Source organism: Mastigoproctus giganteus, chromosome 2, assembly GCF_048544385.1.
Source record: "Mastigoproctus giganteus isolate SK-2022 chromosome 2, ASM4854438v1, whole genome shotgun sequence".
Lineage (NCBI taxonomy): Eukaryota > Metazoa > Arthropoda > Arachnida > Uropygi > Thelyphonidae > Mastigoproctus > Mastigoproctus giganteus.
The window spans coordinates 208926486-208947513 of NC_143576.1; the positions used below are offsets into that span (position 1 = coordinate 208926486).

At 36.5% G+C, this 21028-nt stretch overlaps 1 protein-coding gene across 3 annotated transcripts in view; it reads left to right on the forward strand.

Moving 5' to 3' along the window:
• Positions 1-21028, forward strand: part of LOC150090018 (pleckstrin homology domain-containing family G member 4B-like) — a 1014666-nt gene that overhangs the window by 708132 nt on the left and 285506 nt on the right. For all 3 annotated transcript variants that reach the window (XM_090389713.1, XM_090389714.1, XM_090389715.1), the window contains one exon: positions 1188-1887. In XM_090389713.1, the coding sequence (XP_090245839.1) occupies positions 1188-1887 (700 nt within the window). The remainder of the gene's footprint in view (positions 1-1187; positions 1888-21028) is intronic.

The window sequence follows — 21028 nt, forward strand, 5'->3', positions numbered from 1 at the left end:
TGATGTCTGTCGGAAAATCTTGGTAGGTCAAAGTGATACTCCAGGTTGATGTCGCTTTACCTTTGTGGTGACATGCAGAATGTGGCCTGCAACACGTTTCACTTAGATTAAATGGAACGTTTCCCACTTCCTGAACATAAGAACCTTGGTTTGTAGTTTTAATTGAATTACTTGAGAGAGAGAGAGAGAAAAAAAAAGTGTCCTCATAAAAACTCACTTCTTTACAACCCATGCATTAGGATTATAATAATCTCTCCACCCCTATCCTTTAGTGTAATGGAAAGAAAATAACACGCTTCTGGACACTGACAGATCCTCCAGCAACACACCCCTCCAGTCTACACTTTGTAATCTTACTGCCGTCTTCTTTCTTTCATCACAAACTGTGACTGTAATGATCGACTTTTTCCTGTTCTTGTTGTTTTTCTTGCTCGCATTTTTTAAAATCTTTGTCGCCAAGGTTAATTGACGTCATTTAGCGGCGTCTTAGATAAAGAACGTCATTAACAGGGAAAACTAAATCAGCCTCTTTGTGAAGTTTTGGAGTTAATTAACCTGCAGTATTCGTTGGAAACCGTTAAATTTATCCACTCTTTATAGCATTCCAATCTAAGGTCCACAAATACAAATTGATAATTTGTTTTAAACATGTCTTCTCGACACGCCTATATCCGTTGGTGACGAACATCGTTTTTATTGCTTATTTTGAATCTCGCGTGTCTTGGCATGATTCGTTTAGAATAGCATCTCTTTAGCATGATGTCATTGGGGAGTGAAAAAAAATTGACGTCATGAGTTTAAATTCTTTTCTGTTAGCAGCACTGGTAAAGTTGAACTTCCTTGCTTTGAGCGGATGCCAAAATGATTTTTGTATAGTAATGGACTTGTATTAGATTATTGGTGGATCACTGTCAAATTGATTTTTAGATTAAGAAAGACATCCATTAACTGAAACATCACTGCAGTCTTGAAGCCTCTTGAATTTCTCTAGTTATTCAATACTGTTATACCTTCTCCCTAACATCCACTTAACAATCAAAGTTGAGTCTAGCTCATTTCCGAAAATTATTACAGTACTTTATGCTAATGAAATTTCTATTATATATATTCCTTACCTCTCAGCTACTTAAGTTATTGCTAATTATTTTTCTTTTCTTTTCTTTTTTTTTTTTTTTTTCTCTTTAAAGGTTGGTTCCGTGCCTTGTCACAGCTGCTGCGCCCGTAAGTGGGAAGGTTGGCCTTTGTGTTTCAATCGGCGTCTTGTGATCCATTTAAGTGAACTGGACGCTTCTCTCTTAAAACCAGGAGACTTTTATTTCTGTATCCAAGAGGCGCGACCTCCAGACCCCCCAGATTCGCAATCCAGACATCAGCTTGTGGTAAAATGTCGGACAAGCAGCGAAGTTCGGATGCAGGCGATAAATGAAAAGGAGTTCCATTCTCTGTGCAGCATGGACTGGACCCGTACTGACCCGGGCCTTTGTTCCCAGACCGAGGAAACAGACGATCTCTTAGCGTCTTTATTACAGCATCTCCTTGTGTCGGTGGAGCGGGGAATTGAGCGAATTGAGTGGGAGACCGTGACGAAGCCTTGGACATGCAGCCATGTGTTTCCACCGACCTCCCCCGCAGCTGTATCCCGCTGCTGTCATGGAAACCAGGTTGTTGATACGAAGGATAGCTCAGTGCAGACTAGTCCAGTAGAAGAATTTCGTGACCGGATGCCGGACACTGCTAACGACACGCTCGACAGCGTTCAGAACCCAGGGACAGATGGTGACGGTGACGGTGACACGGACATTGTTGATGGTGACTCATTGAGGAACAGGTGTGTGGAGCATGGCTATGCTCCTAGAGACCAAACGGATAGGAGACCCTCTTTGACAGGTAAACAGTGCTATTTCCTATTTTTTTTTCTTTACTTTAAATTTATTTCTTGTGTAAGAGTTCTTTCTTTTTAACTTTAAAGTATGTCTTAATTCAGTTCACATTTCATATTAATAATGTTACTCGTAAAATAAGGTTATACTTATTTTTTTTCCTAGAGCAAAATATAATTAACTTGTTCCTAGATTCTGTTCAGTTTTTACAAAAGATTTGTGAAAATCTTTTTTTCTTTTTAATAGACATACAACAAATTTTAGCTATGAATTTTGGATATTGACAACAGTACCATGTTTCAAACTGTTTTTCAAAAATTTTCTTGCTAGTATGCTTTTAAAAAGAAAGGGGAGAAACTCATCTTATAATTCCTATTAATCACTGTATACTGCCTTATACTTCTATATATTGTTTGTTATAAAACAAATATATATATATATATATATATATATATATATATTTGAATAACGTTTAAAATACTTGGAAACTGAATCTTTCATGATAAAAATAATATAAAAAAGGTACAGCAAACATCAAAGGCAGCCAAAAGCACACTCCTCTACATGATGCTTGAAATATTGAAATATAACCGTACAAATAAATTAGAATGAGAGTAAAAAATAAAATAATGCCAGCAGTATTATTGGCCTTGTGGGCCTCTGTTGAGATGGGGCGTAATGGTCAGTCTATTTTTGTTTTATTTTACTGTAGTGGTCTAGATCTTTGTTGGTGAAATTTCACATAAATTTGGACCTGGTGCCCGTCAGAGGGGGCGCCGTTAAATTTCTATTTTAATTGGCTTTCAAAAATTTAATGAATTATTATTCTTATAATTAGATGTTCTAAATTATCTTAGAGATTTTCTGCTGCAATATTTTTACTCTTGTTACCCCTCTATTCCCTCTCTGTTTGGTTTGATTCTTAAGTTTAATTTCGACTATTTTTGCTCTTGTCTTGCCATACTGCTGGCATTATTTTATTTTTTTTATTTTTAACTCTCATTCTAATTTATTTGTACGGTTATATATATTTGTTTTTGTTTAACAAATAAAACAAACAAATAACAAATAAAACAAATATATATATATTTGTTTTATACTAAACAATATACAGAACCAGTAAAGACACATCAAACAATCTAATTTCTTATAACAGTGGGTAAAAAAAAAAAAAAAAAAAAAAAACATATATATATCAGCAACATAGATGTGATGAATATGTATTAGTTTGCAGTCACTAAATTAATATCAGAAATACATTAAATTAATATCAGAAATCTGGAATATAAAAAGCATAACACAAAGTTTTAAATTTACGTCTTTATTGTACACTCACAAAAAAAAAAAAAAAAACAAAAACCATTAAGAATAGTTAGGAACTGCTGGTAGGGTCCAACCTGTTCTTAAAAATGCTAGAAAATATCAACATTCAATTTTAATCACTTTTGCTACCATGCAAGAAACAGTTGAAAAAATTTCCTTGTATTCAATGGGATTATTAATTTAAAAGTTTTTGCATCATATGTATATTCGTTGAAAAAGTTTATCTTCATTTTATAATAAGGACCTTTATATATATATTATTTATTCATTCATTTAAACATTACTAATTTCCATAATTTGGTAACCTAAGAAGATCGAATATACCTGGGTAGGGCACTAAGACTGGCCGAATGTATAATGGTAGGCCTCTATATGTACTTATGTAATTATGTGGACTTTAAAATAAAATCAAATAAAATCCATCCTAAAAACTAATTTCTTATTAGCTTTTCTAGTAATTGAAGTATTTTTTTCTGATAATCAAAGGACAGAATATCGATTGGAGAAATTCTTAAATTTGATATTGATTTCATTTTATTAATTGGTAGTTATTACTAATTATGAAGAATATTATTCAAATACTGGCGGTTATCACTTTATTTATGGCGAATTGAATAATTGGCCTTGGTATTGGAATTGATATTCATTATATTATTCAAGCACTATGTCGAAATGGATGAGTAGTGTAATTTGTGCGTTCATTGGGTACGTTCACTGGCCGTTTTGGATGTTTCGCGAGGAAAAAACCATATCCCCTTCACCTAAAATCTGCTAAATACAGAACTGATCAAAGGAACCTGTAGAAATCTGTCCTTTTCGGAATTGGAGTCCAGACTTCTTCAAACGACTAACAAGTTGTGAAACAATTATGCTATCATGGGGATCATCAGTTTAAGAAACTGTATTTCAAATTTTAATATGGTTTATAAAAGTATACGTATAAAGCAAGAGTTCTTAATTTGTTTGTACAGCCATCTCCCTTCTATTTTTTTCCCTTTCATTGCACTTCCTTCATTCAAGTTTCAAAAATTGTAAATGAAATGCTTGATCAGAAAATTCAGTTTTGGAAAGATCTTGTTTAAAACCACAGTGTTGCATTACAACTTGAAATTGAACAATTGGAAGCAAAAAAAAAAAAAAAAAAAAAAAATGCTGAAAGAAAAAAAAAAAGTTTTGGTGTATTTTGAATTAGTTGTGATGGGTTGGCGCTTTAGAAATTTAGGACATTTCACCATGTTTATTACAACTTGTTTCTGAAGTTATGATTTACAACCAACCTTACTTTTGCACCACAAATAAGAATGACAATTATTTTCTTCTTTGAATTGATTTGAATTACAAATAAGATGCAATTATTTTCCTATTTGGAAAAAACTCATTCAACATCTTAGTCATCTTGTTCATCTTCACGTTTCCGCTTATTTTCATTTTCTGATGGAGCTGCTTGCTCTGCAGGTGGAGTGATCATGGGTAATGCTGTTGTAGCATTACAACAGCATTACCCACATTAAAATGTGAATCCACCATAACTTACAGTAATGGTGGATTCACATCTCCTGACGTGGTACTTGCTGCACTTACTGGACCTTCAGACAATTTAACAACTGGTTTTGGAAAAACAACTGTTTTTGAAAGTGCAGAAATAGGAGCTGCTCTCGACACAATAGTAACTGTTGGTGATGTGACTGCCTTAGCAACAACAGACAGTGTTGCCACCCGTCTTGCTACTCAGACTGACAGCTGGCGATACTTTAGAGACAGTAGTTAAAGCCAGATTTCCTGATTGAAGAGAGGTTGTATTAAGTCGAGATGTAATCTATACTCTAGTTGCGCCGTATATAATATGTTTGTAAATTGTGTGTGTGTTCTATGGTCAAGTTGCTATTTTCTGGACAAAAAAACCATGCTATCCTCGCCTGAGACAGACTAACTCAGTCGCGTTGTGAAAAAGACCCATAGAAATTCCTCGCGTCATTGACGGGATTCGAACTGAAATTTCCACCCGGTGTGAGGAGGAAAATATTTCACCAGGCGGTCAATTCCACATTTTTCCCCTTTTACCATGGAGGACGGTGATATACTAACTGTGCTACTCAGAGGGCCGTATTTTGAAAGAGGCTAGCCTCCCCGTTAAGAACCCCTGATAACGAAGACTTATATCTTCAAAATGTAATTGCAAGTAATTTATATGAGTCTCTGTGTGTGTGTGTGTGTGTGTGTGTGTGTGTGTGTGTGTGTGTGTGTGTGTGTGTGTGTGTGTGTGTGTGTGTGTGTGTGAGAGAGAGAGAGAGAGAGAGAGAGAGAGAGAGAGAGAGAGAGAGAGAGAGAGAGAGAGAGAGAGAGAGAGAGAGAGAGAGTGGCAAACGAGTATCCTAAATCAATCTTTTGGAAAGACCACCTTTACTGTCTTCCCATGAAGATAGCTGGACAATTAATTTACAAGATATTGCAATGTAATCTCAATGTAAAGAATGCTAGTTCGTTAGTCTACATATTAGCATCAGCATTAGTTGAGGCATATGATGCAAGAAAGCAAGCATATATAGCATCAGCCAAAAAAAAAACAAAAAAAAAAACCCCTTCCTATTTCACCCATCTGGTCACTCCAAATGTTTGTCTAGTTCAGCGTTAAATTTTTAAGCTATCAACATTCACAACAACAGATTGAAGTCTGTTCCGGCAATCAAGTATCCGCTGGCTAAAGGCAAACTTCCGCACATCTATTCTACAACTGTCTTTACTCAGTTTGAATCTATGTCCCCTCGGGTTCTTAATCTAAGCAAGCGGAAGTATCCCATCAGCGCTGAGCCTGCTCAAACCATTCAAGGCCTTATACACTTCAATTAGATCACCTCGCAGGTGGGTGCCTAGCCTCCAAATGCAGCAACTTGCAGACTTAACCCTCTCTTGGTAAGAGCACCCCCTTTGTTCCATTCACTAATCTTGTTGCCCTTCTCTGTACTCGTTCCAACAGCTCTACATCCTTCCTAAAATGAGGCTTCCAGACCTGTACGCAGTACTAGAGGTGTATCCTGCCGATTGTCTTATACATGGGGATAATATCCTCCTTGTCTCTGCTAGCAAAATTCCTATATCATTGACAAAGCTCCATGACCTGCTCTGGCAGTCGATCTGCACTGCAGAGAACTTCACATCTGACTGTACAATTACTCCCAGGTCCTTTTCATCCAACTTCCTGAATGTAGTACCACAGAGTTGGTACGTTTCTCTTAGGTTACTGCTAACCATATGCAGTACAGTACTTTGCATTTGTCAATGTTAAACTTTAGTTGCCATTTCTCAGCACATCTGCCTAACCTTTCTAGATCCTCTTGCAGTAGCATATTGTCTCTACTGTCATTAACAACTCTGCCAACCTTTGTATCATCTGCAAACTTGGACATTAAGCCTGATATACCTTCATCGATATCATTGATAAATACACAAAACAACAATCGGCCCAGCACTGAACCCTGGGGGACTCCACTAATAACATTAATCCACTTAGAGCAGTGTCCATTTATTACCACTCTCTGCTATCTCCCACTCAACCATCCCTTTATCCATTACAGCAACTTGCCCTTAATGCCATACTGCTCCAATTTGTAAAGCAGTCTTCCATGTGCAACAGTATCAAAAGCTTTCTTGAAATCCAAGTATATGATATCAAAATTATTTTTTTCATCCAGTTCCTTTGTGACCACATCGTATTATCCAATCCAATTGGTCAGACAAGACTTCCCTTAACAAACCCATGCTGTGTCCAAACTATTACTGCAGTCTTGTCTATTCTAGGTGATCCTGCATCACTTCTCTAACCAGTGACTATTATTTTCCAGGAAACAGAAGTTAAACTAACAGGTCTATAATTATTTGTTTTACCCTTTGAACCCCCCCCCCCCATTGTGAGTTGAGAATACATTTGCACATCTCTAGTCCATGGGGACCTTTCTTGAATCTAAGGATGTTCTCATAATTATGGCTAAGGGTTTGCTAACTTCCCTTGCTGCCTCCTTCAATATAACGGGATAGATTCAATCCACCCCAGGTGCCTTTTTTTTTGTTTAACTTCAACAGTTTCTTCTGCACTTTGCTCTCCGTTATTACAAAATAATTTAGCTCCCTGTTAGAGTTTAGTAAACTTCTGTCCTCTCTTTGCTTACAGAATTCCTTATGTGTGAATGTAGATGCAAAATACTCATTCAGTTTGTCAGCTATCTGAGCAGGATCATCAACAGTCGAACCACCAACATGAAGTGTACCAATCTGATTCATCCCCTTCCTTCTAGAGTTTACATAAGTAGAGAAGTTTTTGTTGTTTTTCTTTGCATCCTTTGGCAAGGATTTCTCGTAATCAGCATTCGCTTGCCTAACCTCCTTTGTGACTTGATTACAGACTAGCTTACGTCTGTCATAGGCTTCTGTGTCACCTGATAATTTATATGCATCTCACACATTTTTCTTCTTTGCCACGAGCCTCATTAGTTCGTCTAACATTCATTTAGGTATAAATCTTGAACAGTATTTCTTAATTGGTATGAAAAGCTTAGTAGCCTCCAAGATTAATTCCTTGAAGGCTTCCCATTTAGAATTCGCTGCTTTAAACATCATCAGTTGATCTCACTGTATAGAATTTAAAAACTGTCTGAGACCGTTACCCTTGATGGAAGTTACATCTTTAAGTAAATCCAACATCAGTACACTGTGATCACTGTCACCTAGTGGTTCCTTTATCTGTAAATTCTTAATGCATGAATAATCACTGATGATAATCAGATCAAGAGTATTACTCCCTCTGGTTGCCCCTCGAACATGTTGTTGTGGAAAACAATCCTCCAGTATATCCATAAAAGTCTTGCTAGCGTGCAAGTGACCAATCCACAAGTTCCAGTCAATGTCTGGAAAGTTAAATCCCCCATTACAAGACATTCTGATTTACTGGCCCACTCTTATTTCTCTTCGCAATTGTTCGTTGTACTCATCAGAGTCATTAGGCCTATAACACACTCCTACTCTCATTTTCCCTTTCCCAGTGCTTATTTCACACCAAACTGACTCAACATTGTACTGTCCATCTTTTGTCAACTGGATGCACTTCCTTTGATTTTATATTTTTCTTAATTAACCGTTCCTCCCTTCCTACCCTGTCTATCCTTTATGTACACATTGTACTCCCCAAATTCAATTTCTGCACTACTTATATATGTGTGACACCATGTCTCTGATATCCCAACAATATCTGCCTTTGAAGTCTTGATCAGCACTTTAGATTCGTCAAATTTATTTACTATACTTCTAGAATTGGTGTACATGCAAGTATACATGCACCTGTTCTTACTCTTAGTTGCCCAACACAGCCCGTGTGTGGGGGGGGGGGGGCAAAGGAGAACCCTAATGGATAGTTTAGTCCACGAATTATATAGCCAAACAAATGCATGCATTTTTTTCTGAAATTTTTAGTTCATTTAAAGAACGCATTAAATTAAGCCTATGTCAACAAGTTTTTTTCTGACTTCCTGAATTTTAATACGGTTGATTAGGTACATTACTCCAGTACTGTATACTCCAATCTACTTACTGGATCACTGTAAATTCCAATAACTTTTTGTTTAAACAAACAAAAAAGGAAAGAAAAAAACTCAGGAGGCCAATTCCACTTTTCCCCTTTTACCATGGATTTTCCCATTGTTTGTTACAAAAAGCAGCAGCTGTTCAATTATTTGATAATGATAAAGGAGACCTTTTGTTATTCTACATAAGAACTATTTTCATCCTATAACGACTAATTTGCGGCTATTTTACAGAAGTTCGTGTAGGATAAATAGAATATAAGAAGGTTAGAGCAACTCTTTTTGGATTCTGGTTTTTCCCGTGCTAGGTGGGTGTGTTAAGAGCCAAAGCTATTAAGGCTGTGAAGCGTCAATATACGGTCGGTTTGCTAGACAAAAGAAAACTGCTTCCCTTGATGGGGGGGGGGGGAGGAACCATGCAGTCCTAACCTGAGACCGGCTAACTTATCCACTTTGTGAAATATGACCATAAAAATTCCACATAGCATTGACGAATTCGAACTCGGGCCTTTTTACGCCACTTGTGAGAAGACCCTGATTATAACCACTGAGCTACTGCGCGAGTGCAATGTGGAGGGAAGCACTGCATGAAACAATATGTGACGTCACTTCCAAGCTGTAAAAGGTATTTTATAAAATACCCATTGAAAAGGTTTTAAGAGGTATCTAGTTCTGTCGGCTGGCTGCAGGGAAAGCCTTTTATCTCAAACTGAAATGGATCACTTCCCACTGTCTGAAACAGAAATTCCATTGTGTGAAGGTCAGTAAATTTGTGGCTTGCCTTGGCTCTGAGATAAGGACTAGAACTTTTACGAACTGTTCTGCCTAGTTTGATATTTTTCCCGCTTCAGAATCTTTTAGGTCATAAAATATCTCCACATCATATTAAGTCATTGTCCTACCTTTAACTGTATTCATTTGTTACCACGGCCGTTGCTATCTGCATGTATGTATGTATATTCTATAAAGTGGAGTATGTATGTATATGCATGTATGTATGTATATTCTTAAAAACACAAATAGCCCCTTCAGGGCTATTTGTGTTTTTAAGTTCATAATAAATACTGGAAATTGCTCATATTTATTTCAGTTAATACCTGAATATCAAGGCTGAATTAGTTAATAGCTGAATATCAGTGACTTAATTTAGAATCAAAGCCAGTAGAGCGGTTTCATCACCTATTTGGAAGTCTCTGCTTGATTCCGCAGAGACTTCAATCCACGACTGAATCGTGGATTGAAGGAGTTTTCTAAATGCTTTTCCGAACCCATGAACATAGACTTCTACAAACTTAATATAAACTGAATTGCTCTGTTAGATAGCTAAAATAAGTACACATCAAAGAGCTTATTACGGTACTCTGTAAATGCCTCTTTACCCTCAGAAATCGATTTTTATTTATAGATGAGCATGGTTGGCTGGTGATGCACGCATGCTGTTTGGGCGCTTTGAATGGGAGATTTGGAGGATTAATCAAAGGAATTGAAACATTATGTATATTGCTGATGTCGGAAATGTTTTCTCACAGCATAGATTCGGATGAAATCAGCTCGAGGTAAAAATATATCTTTTTTCACATCTCCTTTAAAAGAAAGACCAGGCTTAGTTAATTTACTGATCTCCTCCACCGAATGTAGAAGAAATGGCTACAAATTTGTTTGAGTGAGGCTTTTATTTTAAGGGATTAGAAAGATAGCGCAAGTCCAAAACGGAACAGAAAAGTCAGTGAATTGTAATTCCAGTTTTTCCAAATAAATGTAACTTATGAAGGCCGCCGTAGCCTAGTGGTCAGGAGCGCGGGTGCATAAGTACACGTGCCTTGAGTGACCGGGGTTCAAACCCGTGACTGCTGAATACGGTGTTGTTTCTTGTATTCTGTCTATCTTGTGAACTCCTCTAACCGTTTGGTCGTCCCGGAGTATAAACAGAAAATTTATTTATTTTATTGCGATGAACTGAATATAAATTTGCGTACGGATGAATATCAGTAATGGGCGACTCTACTGTATTATTATGAGATGACTGGGGTGTACCATTAAATTGATCACAAAGAGACGTACTCTCTTATTAGTGTGTAATGATTAGAGACCGGTTCTTCAGGCACATAAAACCTTTGAAAGCTTTTATGTACGAAAGAACCTGAAAATATGCGGAATTTGCATTTATATTTATTTTGTCTAAACATTCTGATTTTCACAAAAGAAATTATGTTGTACATAAACCTGCGGTGGTGATGTAAAATACAAAAGTTGTAACAATCAATTAAAAGGGTCAGTTTTGGTTAGAGTTAAATTTTCACAAAATTTTACAATCATTTATTAAATATAATAATTCTTTCTTTTATCATCTGTTTAAGGCTCATTCTCTGCTTCTTTGTAAAGAAGCTTGTCTGTCACCTTTTTAAAAATCGACTGTTGCATACTTACAGTATTTTGGATATTGTAATATTTGTGCTAATAAACGTTCTTGTTTCTGCTTTATACTTCGGCACAGCTAAAGAATGACAAAAAGAGTTTAATATCCATTGTTTTACGACAGCCACAACTGTGATGCTCAATTAACGTTGGGTACAGCAGTAGCTTTGTCATTGGCTGCATGTGGATTCAAACTCTTTCTCTGTACTTACATGGTACCGCAGAAGTCCAACCAGTTCTGACATTGTCGGACATAGATACGAGTTTTATTAAGCTGCAGATTAGAAATAAGAAAGAAAGAAAAAAAAAATTCTATTCAAGCTACAGCCACTACAATTTCTGAGCTACAAGGAATACAAGTAGTTTCATACACACACCCAGATGTCAGTCAGATGCGAAGTACAATAGTTTTTCATCCAGCGAAACGAAAACTGAACATAGAATACGCGCAGTTTGAAGATGAAACGCTCATACCTCCTGTATGCTCCTGGTGGCTTAATAGCCTTGGTGAAAAGTCTAAACAGCTGAACTTCATATCATTCTTGCTTACAATTGATTCACTTAGAACTTATTTTGCGTTCCTCCACAAGCGAAAACTATCGTTAGCAGAAGTCAATAAATGCTTTGCACGATTCGAGTGAAAACTAGCAGTCCATAGCAAATACTAAACAACCGCAGCATTACCGAGGAAGGGTGTTATGCAGGGTTCATTGAAGGGCTGTGCTGAAATGGCGAATCCTCACTTCCGCAAAGGCATAGTTTCTCACGAGTATTTTTCCTCATTATAGAACTTCTTCTAAACAAAGATGATCTTAGCTCAAATTTCTTCATAGTGTTACTAATTAATTCATCTATTTTTACGAACTGATGCTTTCCTATTATTTTTATTTGAACTTCAGCCATTTAATTCCATTAGATTTGTCATGGCATCGTTCTTTAATGCCTTCATGTTTCCGTTTTCTAGCAAGTAACTAACAAAAGTAATCGTATGACGCATTTCTAGTAAATTATCCACAAAGTAATCATTAAATCTAATAATTTCGTCCATCTCAACTGTGTTTTTTATTATACATAACCAACCCTCATGAACTTAATTTGGTTGCTAATGCGAAAGAGCACTAAAAATTTTATGTACCTGCGTACGTTACGATTAGTAGATAGAGTTTGAATAAATCTGAGTTAAAACCCATAATCAGTTAAGTGATATCAACCAGTGATGAAAAATATGTATTATACTGTGTAATTATTATTATTTTTACTGAATTCTTGTTACATGTTGTTAAAGGTCGGCGTTCTGGTTGACTTCCGGAAGTTTGCCTCCCTTCCGGTACGACTTTGCGAAGCTCTCGCAGCTGCACCTCGAGGTGCACTAGTAATGATCGCTGTCCTTTCACCCCTTGTGATCTCGATTCGAATCCCGGCTACATGGGAGATGTGTTTATGCACTTTTCTCACACTTTGGATGACTTATTTTCGGTCTCGGATGAAGGTTGCATGGGTTTTACCTCTAACCTACTTGTACTTTTCTTCCGGCAAAACCAGAAAACGGCCTGTAGAATCAACACACTATTAACAGGCACAACATACTGATGCCTCATGAACTTAGTTGCCTCTGCCCAAATTCTAACATAAAAATACTTCCAAATGTAGTAGTGCAGTCTGTTACCTATCTGGAGAGCGAAGCGCAAATGCAAACATAACCGTCGGGTAAGTTTGCACGTCAATTACGATAAATACGTCATATATATATAGTGATATATATTGGTTGTGGCCATCTAGTTTCATTATACTCTAAGAGGGGCGTGGAGTCCATTTGTGTAGGATCTTCATTCAAGTGTAATCTCTGTCTTTCTAAGTTATATTGCAAATATCCTTGTGCGCTGTAACACCTTATATTATCTTATCTTGCTTCATGGATTAGGCGATCCACCTGTTCCGATCTCGAAGAGGCCTGTCCATCTTTTCTTTGGTCTTCCTCTGTCTCTTTTTCCTTTTGCTCTATATGTATAAGCTAATTTAGAGAATCTGTTATCTTCCATTCTTTCTACGTGTTCTTTCCATCTTTGTCTATTTTCTATAATTTTTCCATTAATTGAGTAAATATTTAATTCCTTTCTAATATTTACGTTTGGTATTTTATCTTAATTTTGTACATCCTTTAACATATCTTAAAAATTTCATTTCTGCAGCTTGTATTCTATTAATGTCTCTTTGTTTCGGTATCCATGTTTCAGAACCATAAAATGTTGGTATTGCCATTACTTTGTAAAATTTCAATTGTGTTTCTTTCTTTGTTTTCTTAGCCAGAATTCTTTTTATTGTTCCACATATATTTTGAAATTTCGCCAATTTCTGGTTCATATCTTCTTCGACATCATATGTTATATCACATCCTAGATATTTAAAATATTTTACTTGTTCTAATATTTTATTGTCTATAACTATTTTTGTTCCCACCGTATTTTTCCCTTTAAAAGCCATTGTTCTAGTTTTCATCGTTGATATTTTAACTTTATATTCTTCTGTTATTTGGTTTAATTTAAATACTGCTCTTTGTAATTATCTTCACTATCTTCAATAATTACTTGATCATCTGCAAATAGCAGTGTATTAATCCTATTCTAGAATAATATCCTAAAATAATAATAAATAAATAATAATACAATAAAATAAAAAATAATAAAAATAAATAAATATATAAATAAATGATTACAACTGCGCCTGCGATAGAGAATAATTAGCATTAATAGAGGCACATGATGCAAGAAAGCAAGCTTATACAGCATAAACCATAATAAAAAAATAATAAAAAAAAGAAGAAGAAGAAGAACATTCCGATTTCGCCCATCTATTCGTTCCAATGTTTATCTAGTTCTGCCTTAAATTTATTTAAGCTATCAACCGCCATAACAACAGATGGAAGTTTTTTCCAGCAATCAACTACCCGCTGACTAAAGGCAAATTTCCGCACATCTATTCGACAACTGTCTTTCCTCAATTTCAATTTATGCCTCCTCAGGTTTGTAATCTTAGCAAGAGGAAGAATCCCATCAGCATTGAGCCTGCTCAATCCATTCAAGGCCTTATACACCTCAATCAGATCACCTCGCAGGTGCTTAGTCTCCAGACGCTGCAATTTGCAGAACTTAAGCCTTTCTTCGTAAGAGCACGCCTTTGTTCCCCTCACCAATCTTGTTGCCCTTCTCTGTACTCGTTCTAGCAAGTCTATATCCTTCCTAAAATAATGCTTCCAGCCTGTACACAGTACTCAAGGTGTGGCCTGACCTATGCCTTATACAAGGGGATAATCTCCTCCTTATCCCTGCTAGCAAAATTCCTGTATATCATGTATATCATTACCAAGGTCCCATGACCTTGGCAGTTCTGGCAGCCTGTCTGTACTGGTTAGAAAACTTCATATTTGACTGCACAATTACCCCCAGGTCTCTTTCATTCTCCACCACCCTGAGTGTAACACCACCCAGTTGGTACATTTCTCTGTTCTCTGGGGTTACTGCTACCAATTTGTAGTACAGCACTTTGCATTTGTCAATGTTTTTATTTTTTATTTGGTAGTTGTTGGCGCATCGGCTTCTGTGGCCATAATGCACCTCCCAAGGTTTTTGCAGTACTTTGATCCAAGCCCGAGGCTGGATTCGAACCCGCGACCTTTGGGTTTCTAGGCTGTCAATGTTAAACTTCAGTTGCCACTTCTCAGCCTTAGCTGCCGTTGCGCCGTAAAACCCCCAACAACAACAACTTCTCAGCCCATCTGCCCAACTTTTCCAGATCGTGTTGCAGCAGCATACTGTTATTAATAACCCTGCCAACCTCTGTATCATCTGCAAACTTTGACATTAAGCTTCATACACCTTCATCAATATCACTGATAAATATACAAAACAATAATGGGCCCAACACCGAACCCTAGGGGACACCACTAATAACATTAGTCCACGAAGAGCAGTGTCCATTTGATGCCATGCTGCTTCAGTTTGTACAGTAGTCTTCCATGTGCAACATTATCAAAAGCTTTCCTGAAATCCAAGTATATGATATCAGAATTATTTTTTGCATCCAGTTCCTTTGTGACCACGTCATAGTATCAATTCAAATTGGTCAGACAAGACTTCCCCTTAACAATCCCATGCTGTGTCTGAATTATTACTGCCGTCTCGTCTAGATGATCCTACTATCAATGGTTCTTTAACCAGCGACTCCATAATTGGCAGATGATTGCGCAGATATCCTTAAGACGCTATGGAATTCTTACAGATTCACCTACTAGTTTCTTGTACACTAAGTGATTATTTGCGTATGAAGACTATTAAAAATTCAACATGACTTTCCTTAAGATAGTGGCTCTCAAACATTAGTGACCTGAGGACTCCCTACTCCCTCCCCAGTGGTATGCAAACCGTAGTTTGAGAAACGCTCCGTTAGAGAGTTTAAAACAGAATTTTAACACAAATTTAGTTCTATGTGTTCTTTTTTGAGGGTTTCAGGAGAATCAGCGACTGAGAAAATATTGAGCCGTGGTGTTTGCTGTCTGTACAAATGTGTGCTTACGGCCTCATTTGCATTCTGTAAAAGCTCGAAATAACTCTGAGGAGCCCTATTTCCTCCACCTGAGTTCTGATAACTACAGCTTCGATTAAAGAGGCTTTAGAAATTCCTCCAGGACTGGACTCGAACCTAGACACCCTCTAAATGAGGAACAAGTGCCGAAACGATTATACTGTCATTGATGAGATTTATGTGTAGTGGGAGAGATGTATATGCAATATAAGGCACATATAACAAAACCAATAGGAAGTCTGTATCTGTTCTTCAATCACTCAAAGGTCACAGATTCATCAATGTTTGCCACACAGCATAAAAGAGAACCTCATAGTGTCGAATAGAGCGTGATGCTTTACTGCTATATAGTGAAAATTACAGTTTCTTGGTTCGAGGGGATCTCAACCGTAGCCGATTGGCAAGCAAGTGGATACAGTCAGAGGCGGACTGGGCCAAAAATTCTTACCGGGGAAAACAAACAGAACTTATCGAAGGTCGGAGTGTAATATTGAAAATCACACCGGCCTCTGGCCCACTGGGTGTAACACGGATTACTCAGGTGTAACTATTACTGTATCCAGAGGCAGAGTAGCCATAAGATCTACAGGGGAAACCGTGGTTCTAGCCTACGTGACTGCTAAATAGAGTAATTATCGTGTAAATTCCTGTGACCGTATGCGGCCCTCTTGGAGTATAAACAGAAAATTTCTTTATTTATTTACACGGTATGTCTGCATTTCGGTATAATGAGTCTCCTTCAGCGTGATATGGAGATCACAGTGCAAACAACCAAAATTATTTTCTTCATAGGTGCTATGGCAGATGCAATTGTATAGAACTCCATTAGCATATATCGCAATCGATCCACTTTTTTTTTCTTTTTGTCTATATCGTAATCATTTAATTTGCATATAATCGATGATGAAAATGTTATGATCGATTATGAAAATGCTATGATCGATTATTTCGATTATGACTCCAGATTATTGATTCCAGACGGTATTATGTCCATCACTACTTTTAGCATGTGCTGCTGTTGTAGCATTAACAGCGAAGTATTGCCAAAATAGCACATGTACAAGAGAAATACAATATTTCACTGTTATTTTAATTGTTTTTGTGTAACCATGAATGCTTCCTATCCGAAATATCATCTAGCTGAATTTACAAACATTGTAGCATAATTAGATCAGTATGTGAGGTTATTTGGATTTTGGAATGCTTTTACTAGTCTTGATTGATTTTATAGCAACCAAAAGAACTGTGATTGCAGAGTACAGGGTCATAGCAAAGATGCTTGCTTGTATTTCACCAGACAAATAAAAAAAAAAATATACACAAAATAAATTGTTCATTGGAACATAATGCAGCTGTCTCTGACGAAGGTCCATTTTTTTTCTTCCCTATCCCTCTAACGAAGCAACAGTGTAGATCCAATCCAACGTTTTTTATACTCCTGGCACTGACTATCTCAAGTAAAATGCGTACATTAGCTCTGTGAGAAAGCGTACTATCAATAAATGGGTAGATAAAATTTAAAACCTAATAATAAATAATGCAAATTCATCTCTGATTTTTCTATAAAATGCTGCACGGCGTAAAATGCTCTGAATTTCAGAAATTTCAAAACTGTCTACGAACCTGTGTAAGAGATTGTCTTTATTTTGCTAAGTAAGTATCCATAGCTTATTTTCAAATTACAAATTACTTTTCAGGCTTGGTTAACTTTCTCTGACGTGAAGGGGTTACGCTGGTCGATAAACAAAGAAAAAACAAAGGTGAGGGAGGTTTGCTATGAGTCATACTATGATAATAACAGTGAAAACGCCTCGCCGTGCATCTAAAAATCTGATTTTTTTTTAATATATATATAAACCTGTTATTTAACTTTTAAATGAATTTCTTTGAAACGAGAATCCATCAGTAACGCAGATTTCTGGAGAAAAACGAGGTGGGAAGTTCTGAAGCACAGTCTCTACGATGATGGAAAGAGTTCACAGGAATTCTGCTCTGAGTCATAGGCATCTAGAATCACTTGGTATCAAGAGTAGTGATTGTACCAGATATTTGATGGTTGCAAGTTCGTGTTATTTCTTTATAAGATATAGCTACACCAGTTTTTTTTTTTTCCCCTAAAATGTAAACTTCCTACGAAAGGACTATTTTTGAACACCGTCACCAAAATTTCTTGCTAAATGCATTATTGTTATTTTTTCTCACCCGAGTGAGTTTCAAAATTTCCATCTTTTCCTCATTGGACTTCATATACTTCTCAATGTTCTCATCAGTCAGTTCACTGTGAGAGTTGAGAAGATCCTTCCTCCTCAAATCCTTCAGTTGCCATGCATTACTGTGAGTTAAAATTAGTCACGGCTTCGTGGAGAACGGTGGGTATCTGTAAAAGTGGTTCTGTAAAACGGTATAATTTATTAACCGTGGATAAGGTGTTTCAAGGGTTGACTTAGCCAGAAATATTAAATTATGAATAATACTTTATGCTCCAATAGTTTTCCCTGTGGGATTCAGAATGGCGTCGAACTATACTATAGAAAAATGTGATATTCCAGTTGGTAATAAGGCGAAAGGGAGGTTCGGGCCCTTTGATCCCCCTTAATGAAATCCTTCAGTCTTTTATGGACATCCTGTATATACATACAGGGTTTGATGTCTATAAAAACTATTATCGGAATTTAAAAAAAAAAAGCGTATTAATATAGTAGAGCTCTTTACAAAAGAACTAACAAATATTAATTCCAAAAAAGACACTCGAGCCTCAAAAGGTCCATTAAAGATGGCCTTGCAAGGTGTACTGTTTAATGTATCATTGTTTTTAGTACAGTTTGGCTCCTCTCGGAGGACAACTGTGTGTGTTTGTGTCAGTTTATGTTTAACGTCGAAGTGGTAAAGTTTTGTGAGGTGGGAAAACTGGAAATATTACATTATAAATATAGGTTTTGAATAAAATGAAAAGAATTTTTAGCACTGTACAGTAAACAAATAGTTTATAAATTTCTTTATTTGTACCGCTAAAAAGAAAAAAGAAGAAAAATGTGGAAGTTATATTTCCTTTGTAAACCAAACTGAAAATAAAAAAAAATAGTAAAAAATAAACTAAAATTTGTGAAATTTAAAGGAAACATAAAAGCTTTTATAGATTTTTCAGAAGAGTCGATCTCATGCAAATCTTTTATATTTTCTTTACATTTCCTTAAGTTTTACAGAAGTCAGTCTCAGCTTTTTTTTTTTTTTCATTTCACTTCGCTTTATAAAGGAAATTAGTTTTTATGTATTTTTTATATACACATTTCAAAGCTCTGAAATTGCTTTCTTATGAAATAGTAATTTTTCCTATAATACTCTTAACACTAAGAGCTTCAGTACACTGGAGACGATTTCTTTTTATAAAGATAAAAGCGAAAGAAGAAAAAAAACAAAAAAACTAATGTAATGCAGGAAAAAGAAACCAAAAGGCACATCAACGATGCCCGCGGCTTACTGGCATCCGCTACCTAATTTCTTTCACCGGGGATTACGCTTGACAGGCTTCCGTATGAGATTCTGGCTAGCAAGTCACACTTAACTTATTATGAGGTCCAGGGAGCAAGCAACTGTGAGGTTGTTCTCTATAGGAAACTATTATTGCTTTTTAAAATACGAATACGCCCTCTATTGTTAGTTATTATTTTTTTTTTGTGTGTGTGTTTTTATACTCATTCGGAAAATATAAACTGTTGGCTCCTCCGCTCGCTGTTGTGTCAATAATTGCTGTTATGTTCACTGTAAGGCATTTAACACTTAATGTGAACTTCAGCTGATATAGGCTTTGTTAGGACAAAGACCCAATTTATAGTCTTTATGTTAACAACCCATATCAACTATGTAGTATACTTTATAGGAAACCCGAGCCCTACATAGAAAACTGTGGCTTGCTTGCTTGTTCGGTGGTGGGAGAAACTGAAGCGATAACTGCTTTCTGAGCGATAATGCATTCTAATTGAACTGCCCATTAAAAACTGAATAGAATTTAGAGATTTTTTAAATGGGTTGTCTTATTTTTATCGTTATTTCTGTGTAAAAATAAACAGAAGGTTGTTCTGTTCATTTTTTAAGCTGAGGCAGTTGATTTTTGAGATTGTGGTGAAATTTATATTCCGTTGGTTGACTTGTAATGCCTCATTCCCTCCTGTTGGACAGTAACTGACACACACCCTCGTTTTTCTATTCTTCTGCAGAAGAGTTGACAAGTTGGGCACATTAAAGGAGCGAACCAACCGTATAGCGTTTCCTTTTTGTGGAAGTGAAGTGTGCGCGCGTGTGTGTGTGGCCTTGGACATCCCATAAACGATAGATGAGTCATCCTCTAACCCGGTCTCTTATGAAGTCACGCCATGCACTCGCTATAATCACTGTGGATTAAAAAGAGGAAATAGTTTAGGACTTCTTACCTGTGCTCTCTCTCTCTCTCGGCTTCTTTCTCTTAAGACCTTCGTTGCTAAGTTCATTTGTCACTCTCCGCCTATTTGGAATCTTTCCATCTCTCCATTCTGCATCCATATTACGTTCATGACAGTGAACGTAATATGAATGCAGAATGAAAAATGGGATCTTGTTGAGGTCAAAAAAGAAAAAAGAAAACCACAACTGACAGCCGATCTCAACCGGAGAATTTTCTTCCACTTCCTCCCACACCGGAAAAGACAGACAAGTCGATCCACGTTTGCGATTTTTTACTGATCCTTGATGCAGCGTCCTTATCCTTCTCTCTCTCTCTCTCTCTCTCTCTCTCTCTGTGCAATTTTTACGTTCTGAATGGACCGCATCTAGTTAGTTAATATACGCAGTGCGTTACATTTCAGGCGAGTTAACAAATAGTAATAATTCATGATTTATAAAAAAATAAGTCAACCCATCGACATGAAAGTTTGTTACAAAGATTCCTAAAATATTCTAAGTAAGAATTGAAATTTTGAAATGGATCAGAGCACCTGCTCCAAATTTATAGTAATGTTTCTGTAGGAAAACTGGGGAGGAATTGCTATGAAATCAGAATTGAACTTAGAACTATCTCAGGGGCCAACATATATGTTAAAAATTTGGTAGCCATCGGTATTCTTTTTTATCGATTAATGCGAAAATATTTTAGGGGAGGAAGGGAACGAGGGCTGTGAAATCATAACTGGACTTCAAAAAAGGACCATAAGAACCTAAGTTGAAAATTTGGCCTCGATCCTACTTTTCGTTCTTGATTAATACTCGAAATATACTATTCATTTATATGAA